Consider the following 20,679-nt stretch of genomic DNA (forward strand, 5'->3'; position numbering starts at 1 on the left):
AATTGGACCAAGACTAGAGAATAAAACGTCCAATTGACTTCTTTTCTTCTGGAGAAGAGTTTCTAATCGTGAGGCAAAATTATTGGAAGTTCCTGAGTATTTCACTGGATGGAAGTTGTTGGTATTGAGTTTCAAGTCTTACATTACCAGACACACCACCAATTCTGTTAAATGTAGACGAGAGTCGAATTTTTCTTACAATTGGTTGTAGTTCAAAGCTGACATAGGAGGTCATTGACTTCATATTTCCTTTAAATTCCATCTCTGTTCTAAGTCTTCTGAATGATTCAAATGGTGTAGATAAAGTAACCAAAACATATTTCTGAGATCCGGTTTTCAATCGTCCTTCTATTACAACCATTTGTTCACCTTTGAGTAAGAGGTTCCCGGTAGCAATGAGTTCCCCATTTTCAGTTTTAAGATGACCTTCACTTGTAAATAGGTTTTTGCTATTGTGGCTCATCGAGAGAATGGTGTCCATGGAACTGTCTCTATGTAAATGACTAACCATAAGTTGTCCTTTTCCAAATGGAGTTGTGGAGGTCAATGTATACTGAACGGATGCTTCTTTCCATGCAATATTATGTTTGCCCTTAATGTTAAAATCATAATGCTCTCCATTAATATTGGTTGTGATCTCTGTTGTTATATCATTGAGTGTATTACTGTGTTGCCATGTAGAATCGTATCGGCTTGTTGGTGAAGAAAGAGCTATTTTACCGCTCTGCTGGATCATAAGACCTGCTCTATCATGTGTGAGTTTACCTTTGTATCTGTATTCATTTCCATTGATATTTAGAACGAGGCTGTTTTCGTTAGTTGTATCCTTACTCTGATGACTAAGATCTAAAGATACGGTTTGGATGGATCGAATGTTAGATTTGACACCAGCATGTCCCAAGTATATGTTGTTTTCTTTCTTTGCAGATGCATCAACCCGTATAGAATTCTTGTTTACCTGAACAGTTACAAGGGACTTCAGGGAGTCTTTAGCATCATGGAAAATTTCTAGGGACGAGGTTTTAAATCCACTAAATGGTGTCTTGATGTTTAGAGATCCTTGGAATTGACGAAGGCTCAATGGTTTTTTCAGGTCAAAGGCAGCTGATATTTGGTTATCTGGTTTCCAGTTGACATCAAAGTTAGTTTTATATTCGCTTCTGTCTGACAAATGGTTCATGCCGAGTTTAACATATCTTAATCCTTTCGCTGCAGTATGTACTATTAAGCTGCCCTCGATTTTGACTTGTTCGTTACCATTCTCCTGTTTCAAAGTTGCGTCAACAGATAGTTGTTCTTTTCCGTCAGATTTTATGTCAAAATGTGCATTTTCGTTTTTGCGATTTATGTTGATTTTGTTATTTTGCAGTGGACTTTTGAATACAAGGATTGCATCAATATCTTTAATGGTGTTGTATGTGAGTTGAGTGTCAACAAATATGTGTTTGTCCTTGTCTGCATTAGCATCCCATTGAATGTCCAAATGTCCAACATATATCGGTCCCTTCTTCTTTGCTTCAAATTCACCTTTGACTCTTCTTGAAGGCACAGACACATCAGCAGAAAGTCGTAGAAGTGCTGCTTTTTTGTATTGAGAACCAAATTCTACCGAATAGTCATTATTAAGTCGAGATTTGACACGAAAGTTTCTAGGATCTAGGTTGAGCAGTGCTTCAAGATGGACTGGCTTCTGTCCGGACATACTTATATCAGTGCTGACGTCATACTCTTCATTAGAAAGTTTCAGATCACTTACAACTTTTGTTTTGTGTCCAGCAATGTTTGAGATCAACTCATTTGTGTATCTTCTTTTGTTCTTCTGTTCAAAATTGTTCGCAATAGAAAAGTCTTTGTCGTTCCATTTCAGACTTACATCCCCAGTTAAGGATGTAAATTTTTTGGACTTGTTCTTCATTACCAATGCAGCGGATACTGATTGCTTCTTGCCGTATGATAACCCAAAATTAGAATTAATACTCTTTGGATTGTGAGAATGCTTTCCTTTCAGTTTAAGATCTAATCCCTGAAAGTAGCAATATGATTATGTAATTATTTCTAAACTTTCACAGACTGTTTAAATGTTGAAAGCACGTGGCTTTCTACAATTCCACCCTTATCAGAGTTTTAAAATGTTATGTAACATATCGATTATCAAATAATTTCAATCGAGTAAACTCACATATAATAAGTAACTCGCATTTAGAAGTATGGTCCTTTTGGTCTTGGAGGTCCTGCGCTTTATCAATACAGAACTATTTACATAACCGCTATCAGTGAGGCATGACTCTGATGTGTTTACCGGTAACTCAAAAATAAAAGTGTACTTTAAAAGTGTCAGAAGCCTGTAATTCAGTGGTTGTCATTTGTAAATGTCTGTGATAACAGTTTTTTTGTAGTTTTTATTTTTCTTTCTTAAATCAGACAGTTTTCTTTTTTTTTCACATTTTGTCATGTCAGTTGCTTAAATTCATTTGATACAGACTCTGATGAATAGTTGTCTCATTTGTAATCATACCGCATCTCCTTATTTTATATTGATATAATGTTTTCCATATGGCATTGCCTTCTTTATTTTTAGACCAGCATGTAATGGTATTCTATGTTACGACTATCTTACCAGAGCCAGATGTCGAATATCACCAGTTATATCTAATTCAGATTTCTTCCATCCCAGTTCGTGACGTACTAATGATGTAACAAAGATACGCTTGTTTTCATCCTTTGGTTTTGCACCATATCTAAGGTCAAAGTTCACTTTTGTCAATCTCGCTTTGTTGTTCATGTCTGTGTTGATAACAACATTGTAGTCACCATTCTTCTTGAAAGTTAAAGATCTGTAAGTATAGAGAACAATTTAATTTAATTTGCTTCTTTCAATTCAAAAATTGCATTCCTAGAATCGGGTTAAGAGTACCACTGACTAGACATTATATACTAATTGCAGTTTTGATGTAAAACATAAAATTGCGTATCTCCAAACTTAAATTATAGTCGAAGGGGGCTTTAGGTTTGTACTCAGTCTGTCTGTCAGTCTGTTCATTTGTTGCAGGAATTTACAAGACATATATAGTTTGTTGAATAATTTGTATTTCAATTACACATTTTGATATTACGGTGAAGCATATCTAATTGATAATTATCAAAAATGTAACAAACATTTCGGACACACAGACTATACACACTGCATTATCTGAATATCCAGCAATATTAGAGAATTCTAATTCGGATAGAATCTGTTACATGGAGGCTAAATAAAATGTATCACTAAAAATGTAAAATTTAATAACATTCATATATGTATACATACCCTTTGCCAGCCAATGACCAGACACTCTTGGTGAAACCATAATTGATTTTACTATTTACTGTTATTTTGTCCCTGCTGATTCTTGGAATAACATAATCTAGATTAACTCTGGTGATTACAGCAGTTTTCTGAAGTACAATGTTTGAAGTTCCTTTTGCTCTTAGAAGTGGAGTTCTGATGTCAACTTTTGACTGATACCGGGCATTTGATTTCCTTAAGGTTCTCGTTAGTTTTGCTAAAACAGACATGAAGAAAATTCTATTTTAGCTACTACTCTATGAGACAGGTACACTATTTTCAATAGTTATTTGTACGATATCTGGGATTCTTGTATTGCAGTAAACATAGTATTTTAAAAGATTGACTAAAAATTAAAGAAGATATATGCTTGATGTAATTGAGACTTAATTTATATTCATTTAAATTTTGACTTAAATAAATTGTATAAAACTTACTAAACACTTTAACGGTTTTGTCCAATAACCTGTCAAGTGTAATGTCCACTAGAATAAGAGAACCACTTTTATATTCCATGGATCCTCCCAGGGCTGTGACTTCCTCCTTTGGTGTACGGATGGACAAATAAGGCATTAACTTTGTTGCTTTCTTTGTTTGTGTATTCTGCAATCTGCTTTCAAAACTGTAATCCTTCCCAGGTTCAAAGGAGATGGATGTTTTCATAGAAGACATTGCTTTCTTGGAAATCAGGTTTACTGAAAATCACATGACAATTTATTCTAATATAACGTTGAAAAATAATATTGAAAATATTAGTACTTTTCTATGTTATAATGATCCATTTTTATTTTTAGTAAGTGATAATGGGCTACCTTCTTTAAACCGAGCTCGGTACAATTTTTGTTGAACAATTATAGACAATAAACTGACCAAATCGTTATGTCTACTTTGAGAAATATCCCATCATACTTTTAACTAATATCAGGATCATTTTTGAATGGTTTACTTGAAGATTTTGAATATTGCATTAAATAATAAGATATAAGATTACAACAGTTGAACTATAACTGCACACACATTTTTGGGCAAAATAAATATTTACGGTAAACGGTATAACCTACCTTTTGACTGAATGGGTTGCTTAGATAGCCCCTTTACGGTCAATTCACCGTTGAAACTTTTGCCGACAACATACTCAACAGAACTGCTGAGTCTGATATTTTCCATATTTGGTATGATGATTTCAATGTATGGATTGTAAGTATAAAGCTGTCCTTTCCTTGTTCTGATCCATTCTCCAGTCACAGAGTATTCATCTCTATCGTCGATAACAATTCTTCCAGCCACTTGTTTCTGTTGATTGTCACCAACCAATGCTCCTAAACATTTCAATCTTATTAACTATTTGGTTAGATTTCGTAAATATTTTGTGTAAAAAATAATTACATTTAAGAATATTTCGTCGATATTTATATTACTGAAAATACATAGAAAAGCAGACACATATTTTTTTTATTCTTATCACAATGGTCCACAATTATACGTACATTATAATAGTATGAAACGTCTAGTTGAATTTATAAAATTGTGAGCTGTCTTGTCACGTTATACGAATGAAAGCGAGTTATGACTACATAGTGCAAATCATTTCATATATATCTTTAACAAAAAAATATAGTAATCAGTTCTTACATTAACAAAATTTCAGCATAAATTCAAACGGTTTATGTCTTTCCTATAATGACATTTATTTACCTCTAACTGAAACTCTCTTCCATGGTGAGATCATGCTTATTTCCAACAGAGGGTCAGATCGAACAAGACAATCAAAACTCAATTCACGGTCTACATTAGAGCCTGGGGTGCTGAAGGCTACTCTAGCTCTGGCCTCTTGTTTATCCTGTAATCAAACAAAGAAGTTATATATTGTATTTATTCAGTACATCCGTTCCATTTCTGCACTTGACACAACTAAAAGCTAAATATTTGGGTTTTGATTCAAGTATTGTTCATTTAAAAGTTTGAGTCAGACATGCAGTATTAAAATGCTAACACTTTAAGTAAATGTCTGAGACAGACCATCGCCATGGAAGAAATTCTTTGCTCAATGTCGTTCAAGCTTTGTCGAAGAATGTTTGCGAACATAAATCTGAGGTTATATAAAAAAAAACATTAATAAAGGAAAAGTATTTTAACATATTGGGAAAATTGAATCGATTAAGGATAGTTTGCAAACTTATTTTGAGAGATTTTCAATTGTTTCTTTATTCGCCGAAATTCTTTAATTTGTTTTTTTTCCTCGTTTGATACTGTTTTATCAGGTAAAATTTCCTAATTTTTATTAATTAAATTAAAGAGAGAGCTCAGTTTTTAAAAACTCGGGTCTTTTTTAAGTATTGATATGGCATTACCTTTACGAATTTGTATTCCATGTTGTAACTTGCATGTGTGTCACGTTTCAGAAGAGTGAGTCCAGCACTAACTGGTCCTGTCATTGGAAAGTATGGAGCATCTGCTATCAATGATGCATTTGGATACTGAAGTTCAGCACAGAGTTCCAGTCCGGTAATCTTGGCAAGTTTGTCTCCAGAACATACTTTTTTAGTCTGTCTGTTAGCAGTAATCATTTTCTGTTCTCTCTCGGATTCACGATGGACAGTGAAGAAAGCAGTCCTGTTGATAATAGTCAATTATTATTATATAAAATTATTATATTCTTAGTTGCATTCCCGACTTATACCTACGACATGCTGACAAAACGTGCACCGGAAACCAAATTATACGTCAGGTATCTTTGATGACTATTTATATAAATTTAAGACAATCACTCTATTACTTATTTAGAATTCCATGATGAATAACCTAAAGATCGTTTGTTTTAACTACGAATTAAATTTTCATTGTTCTATAAAGGAATAAGCAAAATAATAATAAAAAGTTTTCAAAACCGTAAGTTATTGTAAAATATTAAATATTTTGCATACTTGATATTGAAAACTTCCATTTTGTCAAATGGTGTTTTGATCTGTGCACTTAGTACTTTGCCGTTTTTCAGTTCTACGTGTCCTTCTAGAGAGGAGGAGGAATGCATAGTGGAAACCATCTTCATTCCACTTTTTGTTACAAATGCATCTACGCTCATCATACTGTTGATCTGGACAGCGCCGCTGTAGAAACATTGAAAATATTAAAATTTAGAAAAACGTATACATAATCACAACAAACACTATATTGGAGGTAAACTTTAGTAGATTTTTATTGTTATAATAAACTATTTTTTAATTGCTTTTAAATATTTGGTGGCTAAAAGTGTTTACATTGATATTAACTGTTCCCGCAAGTAACACGCTCCAACACATATGACCAATATGTGTTCGTAACGGTACGAAATTTTTCCAATTTAACTCATTTTTTCTTTAACCTAGAAATTTGAGTTGATTTCGTCTGCAGACAGTTTTCATTCTTTTAATATGCTAGTCATACATTACTAACCTTGGTTTCATATATCCATCCAAAGACAGACTTGGTGATCTGTCTGTTATTTTTGTCAAATCCATTTTACCAGAGGCACGTAAATCAACGGTAGCTGATCCATCAATGGTCAAATTTAATGGGAAGCCAGCCATTGTTGGAATGATGACGCTGCTATCCAAGAAGACGTAGCTCTGTGTGAACGAGTATTCTTGTTTCTTGGCAAGAGCCGTAAGAATGTCCAAAATATTGATTGATTTACCATCAGTGATATCACTTAGTCCTGTGAATCTTGTAAACAGTAGCTCATTTCCAAAAACTCTCATGTACAGATCTCCTTTCAATGAGTCAGATTCTGTGTCAAACTACAATAGCAAATTGATCTTGTTAAGAAGGATAATATCTTGGTTCAGCAATTAGGTAAACAAAACTTATTTGATCTCTAATGGAAAGTTATTTCATACCACATCTTCTTTTTTTTTATATTAAATCGATACAAGTCATATCATACAAACCAAGCTTAAAAAGATTATAAACTTTGCACTATTTATCTACAAAAGAGTTTTTAAATTTGTATGCCAAAACGATATTTGAAATAAGTTACATTAAACCTGTGGCACATTTTCAGACTAGATATCTAACATATTATTAATGATAAAATTTACCTGTCTGTCAATGTCTTCCATTTTTGTATTACTGATTCCTTTTATGTTCTGTTTAGTGACTTCTTTGACATCATTTTCCTGGAAGTATCCGTTAGGTCCAAAGTAAGATTCAAGAAAATATTCAAGGCCCTCCATTCGTCCACCGATTTCTAACAGGTTGACGGAATGTCCAAAAAGGTCGAATGTTATGTTAGTCATGGCAGATCTTGGTAAGAAAGATTTTGAAGACCACACAATATTGCTGTCAATGGAAGCTCCAGTATTTAGTTTTTCAAGGAAGAAGGAGCCTTCGTAGTTTCTGGAATATTTCAGTTTTTCAAGATCGAATTCTTTCTTCAGCGCCTGGTCGTTGATGATATTCTTTATTTCTTGTTTCAGTGGGCTTGAAGTCTCCATCAAATTTGTTAAATGAGACCATACATAAGAACCAACTTGGTTGACCTCTTCTGATTCAAGTACATTTCTAACACGAGACAGGACATTATCTGAAGGGCATGTCATAAGAGCCTGGTAAGAAGCAATTCTCAATTCGGAATCCTCGTCTTTGTTCCTGAAGATTGCCATGACGTCGTCTCGCTGCAATGGAGAACACACTTTATATATTCATTATTATAGGCATTGTAGTACACAATGTATGATGCTATACACAAGAATAAAAACTGTATAACTATTAGTATTGACTCAATATGGACATTTAACAAAATTACAAATTGAAAACTTACGCTTATTGCGCATGGCATACGACGGAAGGCTTGTATAGCAGAAAGGCGGACTTCAGTAGGATTCTCTCTCTTGGTCATACAGTTAGAGATGGTTCTAATGGCATTACTAACGAATCCAGCATTTCCAAGTGATCTAAGACTACGGATCACCTAAAACAAAGTTCATAAGTGAATATTCAATGACACTTTAACTTTCTTTAACCAAAAAAAAAAAAAAAAGAAGAAGAATTTTTTTTTAAACCTCTGATTCAATCAACTACATCAAGTGCTCTAAGACTCCTGATCACCTAAAAAAAAGTTTTAAAATTAATGATAATCGTAAATAATGATAATAATTATAAAGTGATATAAAACTTAAATATTTAACAAACTTGTATATTGTGTTTTAGTCAGTAATTGAAATATTAACTTTAAATTCACAGCAAAAAAAAATCCATTGGGTAAATTATATGTCAGATGTCACCATTATATTTCACATACCTTGCCAAGATTGTTTTTGTCTACGTAACATCCAACACCAATCTTGTCTTCTATAGAAGCAACAATACTTGCAATGTCCACATCATTTTCACATTCTTTTGTCTTGCAGTAGGCATATACGAGTGACGAAACACCCAGCATAGCCTCTTCACTGTCCTCGGATGATATGAGTGGCTGTCAATAAAGGAAAATAAAAACAGAGTAAAAACCTGTTGTAACTAAAACCATTATGAGCATTACGACAGACTAGTATGTTCTTGAGACAAAGTTTCTGATTTTAAAGTGATGATTTTATTAATGTTGACCTTCAATGATAGACGTATCGTTTACAAGATTACAATACGGTGCTCAATTTTGACAAATTATTTTGTTTATGAAATTCTACTTCATTCAAAGTTTGATTAAACGTAGGAAAATTGAATACGTTAAGTCACATCTGAAGTAACAGATATTTTTCAAACAAACATAAGACCTACTTTGACTTCATTCAGCATTTCTTTTGTCGGGTCTTTGATGAACGATAAAGTTGTTAGCCACATATTAGCTTCGATTCCACGAACTTCTTTCTTGTTAATCAAGTTAGTAATCAGTCTCAGTGAAGCTTTTGTTCCAAGCATTGAAACGGCATCAAGGAAGAATTTTCTACAAAGAAAATATTTAGTTTTTCATCAATACCAATAAAACAATTCATCATTTCAAATTGTATTTAGATTCATAATGCTTCAGATACAAAATTAGTAGCAAGTGTTTCAATTGTATTTAATACTTGACAAGAATAACTGATAAATGCCACTTACTCAACTCTCTTTTGATTCGATGCACAGAACCTGGTTCCTTTCACCTTTCTGTAAATCTGTTCCAGATCATCACTTTCTAAAGCCTTCATTAATCTAACCAGTCCAGAAAACAAAAGTGGAGTTTCCGGTTTCACACTGTCAGATGTGGATGCACAAATTTCATTCAGTTTACTCATGACATCCCTGATTGTACCTCTACCATCGTTAGAATGCACAAACGTCAATGGAACGCGGTGTCCAATGGAAACTGTAATACAAGTACACTGGTTCTTATATAAAACTTGGAAATATTTCTGTTGAAATGCATAGTAAAGATTCTGTTTACATTTATTTTATTAAAGAAAGTTTAATTTTAATAGTTTGATAAGAGAAATATTTTTCAAAATTTTCTATTTTTAATTAGAGTCAATTATCATTAAAATGATTCATTGATATATCTTTCAATGTTTTCTTACTTGAGCTAGAAGATGATACTCTTTCTGTTACATATTTCAATGTCTGTTTGGTCTTTGTTATAGCACCACTAGATTCCCTTGAGAATGGTCGGAGAACATGTTCTTCTTCACATACACTGCTCTGTAGTATACCAGCCTTGCTGATGTCTTGTGAACACTCATGGCTGCCTTTTATCAGTGGCAGAGACTGAATTTCCTAAAATTGTATATCAAAGTCCATTGTGGTAAACATATTATTAATTCCTTGTAGTTTTTGTTAGTTATAAAATATAAACTCATTTATAGTTATATCTGTATAAATACTTGTAAAAGAAAACGTGTAAAAAAAGTCTTTTAAGGGTGAATAGAAGTCCTATTCAAAGTCAATTTTTATTCCAGTTTAAACGAAACTCGTGTTATTAGAAATTGTACCCAAATTGACCCTCCATGCAGAAACAGATGGACAATAACATTAACGGTACCAATTTTTCTGCACCAGATGCGCATTTCGACAATACATGTCTCTTCAGTGATGCTCGTGGCCAAAATATGTAAAATCCAAAGCTTATATAAAAGATGAAGAGCTATGATGTTATTAAAATAGACTATAGAATAAGACGTATTGGTAGAAAGATAAAATAATAATTATAACTTACTGATTGAATTTTGTATGGTGTTCCCTGCATCATTGTATTGTATCCATGTCTGTCTGTACATCCAAGCAAGTCTTTGCTCTTTTTGATTGTTCTGGAGTACCATCCGTTGCTAGATACAGTATAGGCTGCTTTGCATTCCCCAGTGATGTCGGTCTGTTAAACAAAGCAAAACAATATGAATATAGTAAAGGTGTTGTGTATATACTATTTTTCTCTGTATCTATAAAGATCAATCCTTTGCTATAATTACCCTTTAGCTCACAACATAAGTTTGTCTTTGTTAAGTTATTTGAGTGAAACTATGATATAATTCTGTTTACCTCTTGGACTGTTTGATCCTGTGTAAGGTCATCCATTGAGTTTTGAACTGCTGAGAGGATACCACGTTTGATGTTGAGTACCCATGTTTTCTCAGGTATGGATGTACAAAGTTCTTCAATGCGGCCATCTTGGAAGGAGAATGCCAAAGGAGATTTCTCAAGGTTAGTTCTAAACTCTCCACTTTTGTCGGCATCTATAAGTGTTTCAGGCGCTTTTGGGTCTGATTCCAATAGTCTAACATTGTCAAGCTAAAAATTTGAGAAAAGAAATTTCCATATTGAACATGTTTAATTTGTCAAAACAGCACCACAGATATATAAACATAGAAATTTAGGAATTCGGATACGAGAAAATTGCGTCTCGTTAACTTAGGCAAAGTTTAAAATAGATGAATTTGGCTATTTGTTTTAAGTAATACGGATCTTGTGTTTTTACGTATTAATATATCCTTTGCGTATGAAATGTTTGGCTTGATCGTTCTTAATAAAGATAAACTTATGTGTTATTTTCGTGAATTTCCTAACCTTTAAAGTTAATAAATACATGAATATCTTTTAATGTTGGTAATATAACATTGTAATTTTTTGGAGCGTAAAATAAATCAATTCTCATTAGAAAAATAACTTAAAGTATTTTACCCGAAGATTCATTTCACATTTTGAGACGACATCGATGTAAACTTTGGCAGTCAACTGAACTCCGGCTTTTTCCTCGGATGCTCCTTGTACTGTTGTGTCGACGTCGGTTGTGTAGTCATATTCGTAAGTTTTTCCGGTTTCGTATCCAAATTTCTTTGTTTCTGCAATAAATCAATTATATGCTTAAAATATCTTTGCTATATCTGCATGATTCTTAAAGTCTGAATGATATATAATTAGCAAACCTAATAATAGAAACATTATTTTTATTTCTACGAGCTTTAAAATAAACTCATCATAGATACCAGGATTCAAATTTAATATTTACGCCAGACGCGCGTTTCTTCTACAAAAGACTCATCAGTGACGCTCGAATCAAAAAAAGTTAACAATACCAAATAAACTACGAAGTTCAAGAGCATTGAGGACCAAAAATTCCTAAAAGTTTTGCCAAATACAGCTAAGGTAATCTTTTCCTGAGGTAGAAAAGCCTTAGTATTTCAAAAATTCAAAGTTTTATTAACAGTTAAATTTAACTGTTTTTGCAGTTTTCCTTTTCTTAATTTGAATATTATAACAAATACCAAACTCAAAGATAAATTCAAAAGGGGATGTCCATAAAAAAATGAAATAATTAAATTAAATGGTATTAACCAAATGAAGCGATTGAAAAACAACTGTCTTATTTCTGACTTTGAACAGAAATTTTCAGTAAGACAAAAAAAAAAAGGATTTGAACCTGGGAAAACTGTTTTTTTCTCCTCAAATTTTATGCTTAATTAAAAAAAATTAAAAAAAAAAACATACCTGTACAACGTGTTGAACATGATCCTGTGTTAATAATTGGTCCTGAAAATAGAAAAAATTAAAATATCTACTTTGAAAAATTATTAAAAGAAACATCTACCAGACACCACCTAAAATGTTAACAATTGATGATCATACTAATAATATAAAAAGAGCATACATTAAAACATAAAGTTTAGCTAATTTATTGACAAAATTCATGAAAATACTACAAAACATTATGTGTTTTTGATGAGCTTGCATTGTCAGGCTGCTGTCTCTGCCTAGTTATTATTCAAAGTCTCCATTTCTTCTCATTTAATATGTTTATATTTTCGCGGAAAAATTTATACAAATAAAATAGATCACAATTTTGGGATCAAGCAGCCAAAACTTTGTAATTATAGATGACCGACATACACACACAACTGACTAAAAAATTTCAAACAAACATAAAAAAAAATCTTACACAGAATATATACAGGAGAAGGCAAAATGGGTGAAAACCCACTGTTAAGTCTTCTTGCGTCCGAATCGTACATAAATGGCATTACATGAATACAGTATTTTAAATAACCTAGCAAATACATTAAGTAAAATACTGCTTGGAATCCTTCATTCAAGAAACTTCGCGCCTTCGAAAATTAAATTTAAATTCACAATTCAATAAACTTAATACTTTAATTATTATTAAAAAAAAGCCTAGTCGATCAAAACTAAACGCATCTGTGCACAAGATTGATGGAGAAGAACACCGACGTCACGTGACACTAAAGAAAATGCAAGTAATAAATCTTATTACAAGTTTTCTTTTGTAAATTCAATACAAATAAAAATGAAAAATATACTATTTGAAATGTACCACTGTTTAAAAACACATTAATATTAAGTCATTCATATATAAAAATGTTATCAAATTAAAAAAAAGTAAAATCGTCTGCGTAATTAAATAAAAAAAGAAACTGTAAAATGAATATCACAAACACTTACCCGCCAATGTCGATGCCACTAAGGCAAGCAGTAGGATAAACGTATGCCCCATTATGGAGCTGGCGGATTGTTCTCGGTCGCAGTTTTCTAAAGCAATGTGACGTTTAGTCACTTATATACTACTCCAGAGTACAAAGTGACATTTAACTAATGCATTTTGATAAATAAATAATGCTGACATATTTGGGACTTTGTAACCGTGTCAATCATATTTTATCGAGATATATTTACGCATGTGAAATTTTTGTGTGTTGTTTTTTTATTTGTAAAAGTGTAGGTCGATGTACTATTGGATTTTGATATGTACACAGTTGATAAAGATATGATGAAATATTTTCCAATGGATCATCATATGAAATATATATATTTAACTTTTATATATATGAACTTTATTTGACAAACCTATCCGAATTTTGGATCCTAAATGTTCCTCAACTTTGTACTTGATTTAGCCTTTCTATTTTTGTTTTTATACGAGTGTCACTGGTCAGTCTTTTGAAGACGAAACGAGCGTCTTGCGTATAAATTGAATAAATTTAAAGGAGAAAAACAGTTATTTTTTTCAAACTTGGAATTTAGGAACACATGAGTATTAAAGCGAAAAAACTTATATAAAGCAGTTGTTTTATGGTATAATCATTCAGAACTCTCTCCCGGACCCTTTTTGAATATACAGTTTATTTCAACAGGAAAATTATAAAAAAAAATCAAAAGATTGGCATTAAAAAAAACTGAGAGAGAAAAGAAAACTGGATTGATAGTAAACATAACATGTCTAGATTTCTGTTTGCTGTCTCATTGGCGCATGCCCTTTATCTCATTTTATTCATGATTTATGACAATCAAAGTTTCAAAAAATGATATCATGAGATGTCCCTTAATGTCGATGGCGGTGCCTGAAATTCTTAAATGATGACTTTTTAAAAGAACTAGTTCATTGTCGTTCATACGAAAATTTTCATTCAATTCACTTTCCCCATTGCAGTACAGTTAATCAGAATCAGATTTGCCAGAAGTCAACATTCGAAAGTACATTTTGATAACTTTATATCAGTATGACATTGTACCAAGTATAATATGTTATCACAATAAAACAAAATACGAAATAGTCTATATTTAGCTATTTATCTGCAACTTAAGCAGATCGAAGGTGTGCCAATGATATAGATTGACCTACTACAATATACCTCATACCTTTATTGTATTTAGTAAAATTGCAAAGGGTCATGTTGAATAAATTCATCAAGACAATAAGCACAGTAAAACTCAGTTTAAAGAAGTCCGAGTCCAATTTTAGAACATATGGAACTCAAGAAAATAAGCAACATGACAATAATTAACATAGATTAACATCGAACTACTAGCAGTAACTCACATGCGAGCTCCAGGCTTCAATATATTGATCGACAGATTTTGTCTTCATCATATGAAAATAACATAACCCGTATCATGTCAACAATTGGTTTAGGATACATGTGTTTGTTTTTGGTGCCAAGAAACTATGAGTAAACCAATAATAATTCACTAAAAGGGCCATCTTTTATTACTTGACAACAGTATCGTAACTATATCACTTCTGAATAATTAGTTTTTTTAAATCTATTTACATCATTATTGGTCTATACAGGGATGTATTCAAGGACCATTGTTATTTTGTTATTCATTAACATTATCTCAGACTAGTAATTATTGGGGCCATTTTATAGCTTGCTGTTTGGTGTGAGCCAAGGCTCGGTGTTGAAGACCGTAATTTGACCTATAGTAGTTTATTTTTCCAAATTGTGACTTGGATGGAGAGTTGTCTTATTGGATCTCATACCACATCTTCTTATATCTAATTAATGTCATACATTCAGTCTTATTGAACTTAATTATTTAAACTTGCCTTTGTTATAGTATCGAATAAACGAGTCATTACCAACTGAATGTTTCAGCTTTTCCTTCACTTTATTTTAATAAACAACTGTTTATGGTAAGCTCTCCAATATTTAAAACTCCGCCACATTCTTCAAGTACAGTGCATGTCCGAATTCAAGAACCTGTTATCAATATGTATTTGTTGCCTTAATAGTATAAATTTTAAAAAAGAAGATATCGTATTATTGCCAATTAGACAACTCTCCACAAGAGACAAAATCATTAATGACACAGAAATTAACAGCTATAGGTCACACATCCGGTCTTCATCAAGCCTATATCGCATAGTCATCTATAAAAGGCCCCGAAATTACAAATGTAAATCAATTCAAACGAAAACTAACGGCCTAATTTATGTGCAAAGTTGAACGAAAAACAAATATGTAACACGTCAGCAAACTTAATTACTGAGATACAGGCTCCTGACTTTGGACAGACACATACATAATGTGGCGGGGTTAAACATGTTAGCGGGATCTCAACCCTCCCCAAACCTGGGACAGTGATGTAACAGTACAACATAAGGACCAACAATGTAAATCAGTTGAAAACAGCCTAACTAATCAGATGGATACAAATAGAAATAGATATAACAAAAACACACAGTGGACGTGGCCAGGTACTTGTATGTCCCAACAACAAAAAACATTAATTCGGCTTTAGTTTTCCCTTGTTTTTTGTTGAATATTTTACAATAAGCCATTCCACATTCTTACTACTACACTTTCTTGATTTGGCTCATTGATGGATGTCGCAGAGTGATCTGACTGTGAGTTTTCACATTTTTGTACCTTTCACTTGTTCATCAACCAAATGTTGTTTATCGACAATCCCATTACATTTTCTTATTTATGTTTTTAATGTTTCTGTGGTTTCTAAAAGAGGGACGAAAGATACCAAAGGGACAGTCAAACTCATAAATCTAAAACAAACTGACAACGCCATGGCTAAAAATGAAAAAGACAAACAGAAAAACAATAGTACACATGACACAACATAGAAAACTAAAGAATAAACAACACGAACCCCACCAAAAACTAGGGGTGATCTCAGGTGCTCCGGAAGGGTAAGCAGATCCTGCTCCACATGCGGCACCCGTCGTGTTGCTTATGTGATTACAAATCCGGTAAATAGTCTAATTCGGTAGGTCAAATTCATGAAAGGGAAGGGGATTGTAGTTACGACGTGAGGAACATATCCGATATCATTTGTGAAATGGTTATTCCATAACGGTCAACCAACTCGTGATGGCGTCCGTAAAATTTACGAAGGGATGATTTCAACTTCACCATTTGGAACTCTTGATTTAATAGCTTCCTTGTGAGCAGTAACCCTCTATCAAGAAAATCATGATAGGAAATGCAAGCACGGGAATATCGTATCATTTGAGAGATATATACCCCGTATGCAGGTGCTGCTGGAATGTTGCTACTTAGAAATGGAAAGTTCACAATTGGAAAGCTGAAATCATCTCTTTTGTCGTAAAGTTTTGTCTTCAACCGACCCTCATTGTCAATTTCTAGATGTAAGTCAAGATATGAAGCTGACTTAACTGTATCTGTAGTATCCTTTATCTCCAATTCGATGGGATAGATGCGTTCCACATAGTCACCAAATTTTGAATTGTTTAGTGAAAGAACGTCATCTATATAGCGGAAAGTAGAGTTAAAGGATATTGCTAACTTCTTATCTTTCTTCCTAAGAAGTTCCTGCATGAAGTCAGCCTCATAATAATAAAGAAACAAGTCTGCAAGTAGAGGGGCACAGTTTGTTCCCATTGGTATGCCGACAGTCTGTTGAAAAACACGTCCTCCGAACGTAACAAATATGTTGTCAATCAAGAAATCAAGCATCTTGATAATATCGGTTTCAGAGAATTTTTTGTTTGAATCAGAGTGATTCTTTACAAAGTAGGATTTATCCCTCCCTAAGACAAGATACTTGTATCTACGTTGGCCATTCTTTTTTATGAAGCAAAGTAATACCAGCTCTTTTAATTTGTCTTTAAGTTTGGAATGTGGAATACTTGTGTAAAGAGTAGAGAAGTCAAATGTTTTAATACTGTTACAAGATGAAAGAGAGTTAGATTGTATGTACTCTAAAAGTTTAGAAGTTTATGTGAATGATTACGCGAAGCATGGTTATAGTTAATATAAGCTTGGCAGCAATGTGTCTATCATATGAGCATAAAAATCATTTAATTGATTTTAGATGTCAAATGTACATCTTAGATTACGCTGGCAAAACTATTGATCGTTGATAATCTTCGACGCGACTAATTGCAACCGTTGGTCAATCATAAGAATTAATAAAAATAACTGTATCTATGGGCTGAGCTGATGCTACCCCGGAGGACAATTATTCCACTTGCAGGGTTATTTTTCAAGTACTAGTAATTTGAAAGACACTTTGCAGATGAAGTCCAACTGCAACCTTTTTTTCTGGATATAGCTTCATCAAGAACGCGAAATAAAAATGGTACAAGTGAAACTGTGACCTACTGCTCACTATTGATACCGCCCAAATATTTCGGACCGGTAAACAGGAAGTTGTTGATTGATCAATCTAAAAACGGCTGACATATATGGTATAGCTGACTTATATAAACCCTGAAACCAAATTTCAAAAATCCTTATATTGTAGTTCCTGATATTTTTTTTTTAGATATTTGGATGATTATTAGCTCTCAATAATGACGACTTAAACATATTTATTCTGCCGAACTTACTTTAAATATAGCTAATACTAATAATGAACATTGCCCTTTCCTGGATCTTGATATCTTTATATATCTTTAACAAGTAGCTTAATAAGCTCTTTAACATGAAAGCAACTGGTTTCAGGGTATATATAAGTCAGCTATAACATGTGAGTCGTTGTTTTCCTTTTTATATTTGATGCGTTTCCCTCAGTTTTAGTTTGTAACCCGGATTCGTTTTATTCTCAATCGATTTATGAGTTTCGAACAGCGGTTTACTACTGATGCCTTTACTTAGTTTCGCCCCCGAGGGTACCGGTATCACCAGCCCAGCAGTCAGTACTTCGGTGTTGACATGAATATCAATCATAAGGTCATTTTTATAAATTTCCTGTTTACAAAACTTAAAAAAATAAGGATTTTCTTATCCCAGGTATAGATTAACTTAGCCGTATTTAGCACAACTTTTATGAAATTTTGAGTCCTCAATGCTTTTCAACTTTGTACTTGTTTGACCTTATAATATTTTGATCTGGGCGTCACTGATGAGTGTTATATAGACGAAACGCGCGTCTAATGTATTAAATTATAATCCTGATACCTTTGATAACTATTTACACCACTGGGTCGATGTCGCTGCTGGTGGACGTTTCGTCCCCGATTGTATCACCAGCACAGTAGTCAGCACTTCGGTTTTGACATCAATAACAATTAAATGATCAATTTTATGAATTTCCTGTTTACAAAACTTATGATTTTCTTATCCCAGACATAGATCAGTCATTCCCAAAAAATGGGTACAATTACAAAATTTCAGTGTCGCCGGCAAATAACCACAAAATGCAAGCTTAACACATGTCACAGATAATCTTTTTCGTGTTCTAAGTGATTAATATGTATACTAAAATAAAATTATATACTTTTGTGATGTATATCGTAAATATATTTGTGTGATTTTCTATTCAATATACGGAAATCACACGAATTCCGAATGTCGCCAAGAAAAACTCCAAATATCGGTGTGAATCAAAATACTTTATTTCATTTAAATCATGATTAGATTTGCTTTTTTATTTGACATTATATTGATTTTTATCCACAAAAATATTTTAGAATCAAAAGTTATAATATACACTTCGATTTACCCATTAAAAAAACCAATGTCGCCGATAAACGTATAACCTACCGTAACGTATCTTTAGGTACAGTCAAAACATATTTATATGATTGGAAATCATGCCCAAAGTGACTTTAAGCCAAGTTGATACATCAAATTTTAAAAGCCTGCCTTTAACTTTTATTGCAATGAAACGAAAAATTAAAAAAAATCTTCTCTTTCTCTTTTTTTCGATTGTCGCATATAAGAATCCAACCTACGTAACGCGTATTTTGGAACGCACTAACCAAGAACAAATCAAAATGATGATTATTTCATTGAAAGCACCCATAAAGCTTCTCAATAATCAGTTTTGAGAAAGCAACTCAACAATATTGTTACATATTTCTGTGTATAATGTAAATAAAACTAACCTCCGTTTAAATAACCTCCGTGACGCAGTTATTTACAGTTAAGTTGTCAGACTTTTTTTATCAGTATCAGCGGCTGCCGACACTGCCGAAAGTCATTTTTGTAGCAGACATCATTTATTATAAAGAAAACAGACAAACAAAATACAGATTTTGAGAAAAAAAAATGTTGTTTTGAGAAAGGTAGGTTAACTTGTTTTTTCCCTATTATGTGAGCAACATTATAATGTTTAATAAACGTTATATCAGCCATTTTCTTAGATTTAAAATAGTCTACAACACAACTTGTGTAATTAAGACGACAATCATAACTTTAACAGCGGTTTATGGCAAACATTTTCAAGATTATTTAGGACTCATCAATGTAACGGAGGTTATGCAAATAAAAAAAATCTAAAGATGAATGAAAACGATCATACCAATTGAAATTCTTGTACATTGTTATAGATACCAAATCAGTTCATCAATTATCACTAATAAAAATCAAAAGGTGATGTCAATCATAGACGACATCATTGATTTACGTTACGGAGGATAGAAATTTAAGAAAAAAAAGTTTTTTTTCTCTAACAGGACTTTATTCATTTTAGATAACGATTTACTAAGAAAAATGTTTAATTCTGTTGTCTTGTTTGTCATTTAATTCCAATATTTACATTCATTTATATGTTTGCTGTTGGTAAGAACTGGAATTGTCCGTTCTGGAGGTTTTAAATGTCGTTACGGAGGATAAAAATTTTCGAAATGAAACTATTTTGACTCCAAAACTTCATAGTTGAGTATAATACATACATTATGGTGTGAAGGAAGATGACATTATCTGTATAGAGCTAATAAAATTAAGTTGAACAGTATTCGGTTTAGGTAAAACATATTTTTTAGTGCAAGTTCATGAATCGTTACGGAGATTTTGACAAGAACAAGTCCATTTGACTAAAAGAAACATATAACTTGATAGAAAACAGTTTTTTAGTTTGTAATGTCAATAAATTGTTTAGAAAAGCTAGCATTAAAGAGCTAAGTGTTAGCATTCAGATACTGGTTTGATATCAACCCCCATAACAAAGATGGGGGGGGGTGGATTAATACAAGCATAAAAAATACATACAAGTGATTCAAAACATAAATAATAGGGTTTTTCCTGGAAAGCTGTATTATGAAACTAAAATATTATACAGCATAACATTTCATTAGTTTAAATTTATTACTAAATAAGTTGTGAAAACTACTTATTTGAATTATTTTTTAAACACTATATTAGTTCAGACCTTAAAATTGATATTTGCTTTCAATATATACAGAATAATACGTA

At 32.5% G+C, this 20,679-nt stretch overlaps 1 protein-coding gene across 1 annotated transcript; it reads right to left on the minus strand.

Moving 5' to 3' along the window:
• Positions 1 to 79: 79 nt before the first annotated feature.
• On the minus strand, positions 80 to 13,346 carry LOC139515268 (apolipophorins-like). The gene is made up of 20 exons (XM_071304833.1): positions 13,226 to 13,346; positions 12,257 to 12,298; positions 11,450 to 11,610; positions 10,811 to 11,059; positions 10,491 to 10,643; positions 9,856 to 10,051; positions 9,401 to 9,647; positions 9,080 to 9,245; positions 8,604 to 8,777; positions 8,124 to 8,273; positions 7,402 to 7,977; positions 6,758 to 7,101; positions 6,250 to 6,432; positions 5,677 to 5,938; positions 5,021 to 5,165; positions 4,387 to 4,644; positions 3,763 to 4,020; positions 3,308 to 3,542; positions 2,618 to 2,834; positions 80 to 2,023 (listed from the first exon to the last, which is right to left on the minus strand). Exons 1-20 carry the CDS (start codon positions 13,275 to 13,277, stop codon positions 80 to 82), a joined length of 6,012 nt encoding a protein of 2,003 aa, XP_071160934.1. The 5' UTR covers positions 13,278 to 13,346.
• Between the last annotated feature and the right edge of the window lie 7,333 nt (positions 13,347 to 20,679).

Source organism: Mytilus edulis, chromosome 3 (assembly GCF_963676685.1).
Source record: "Mytilus edulis chromosome 3, xbMytEdul2.2, whole genome shotgun sequence".
NCBI lineage: Eukaryota > Metazoa > Mollusca > Bivalvia > Mytilida > Mytilidae > Mytilus > Mytilus edulis.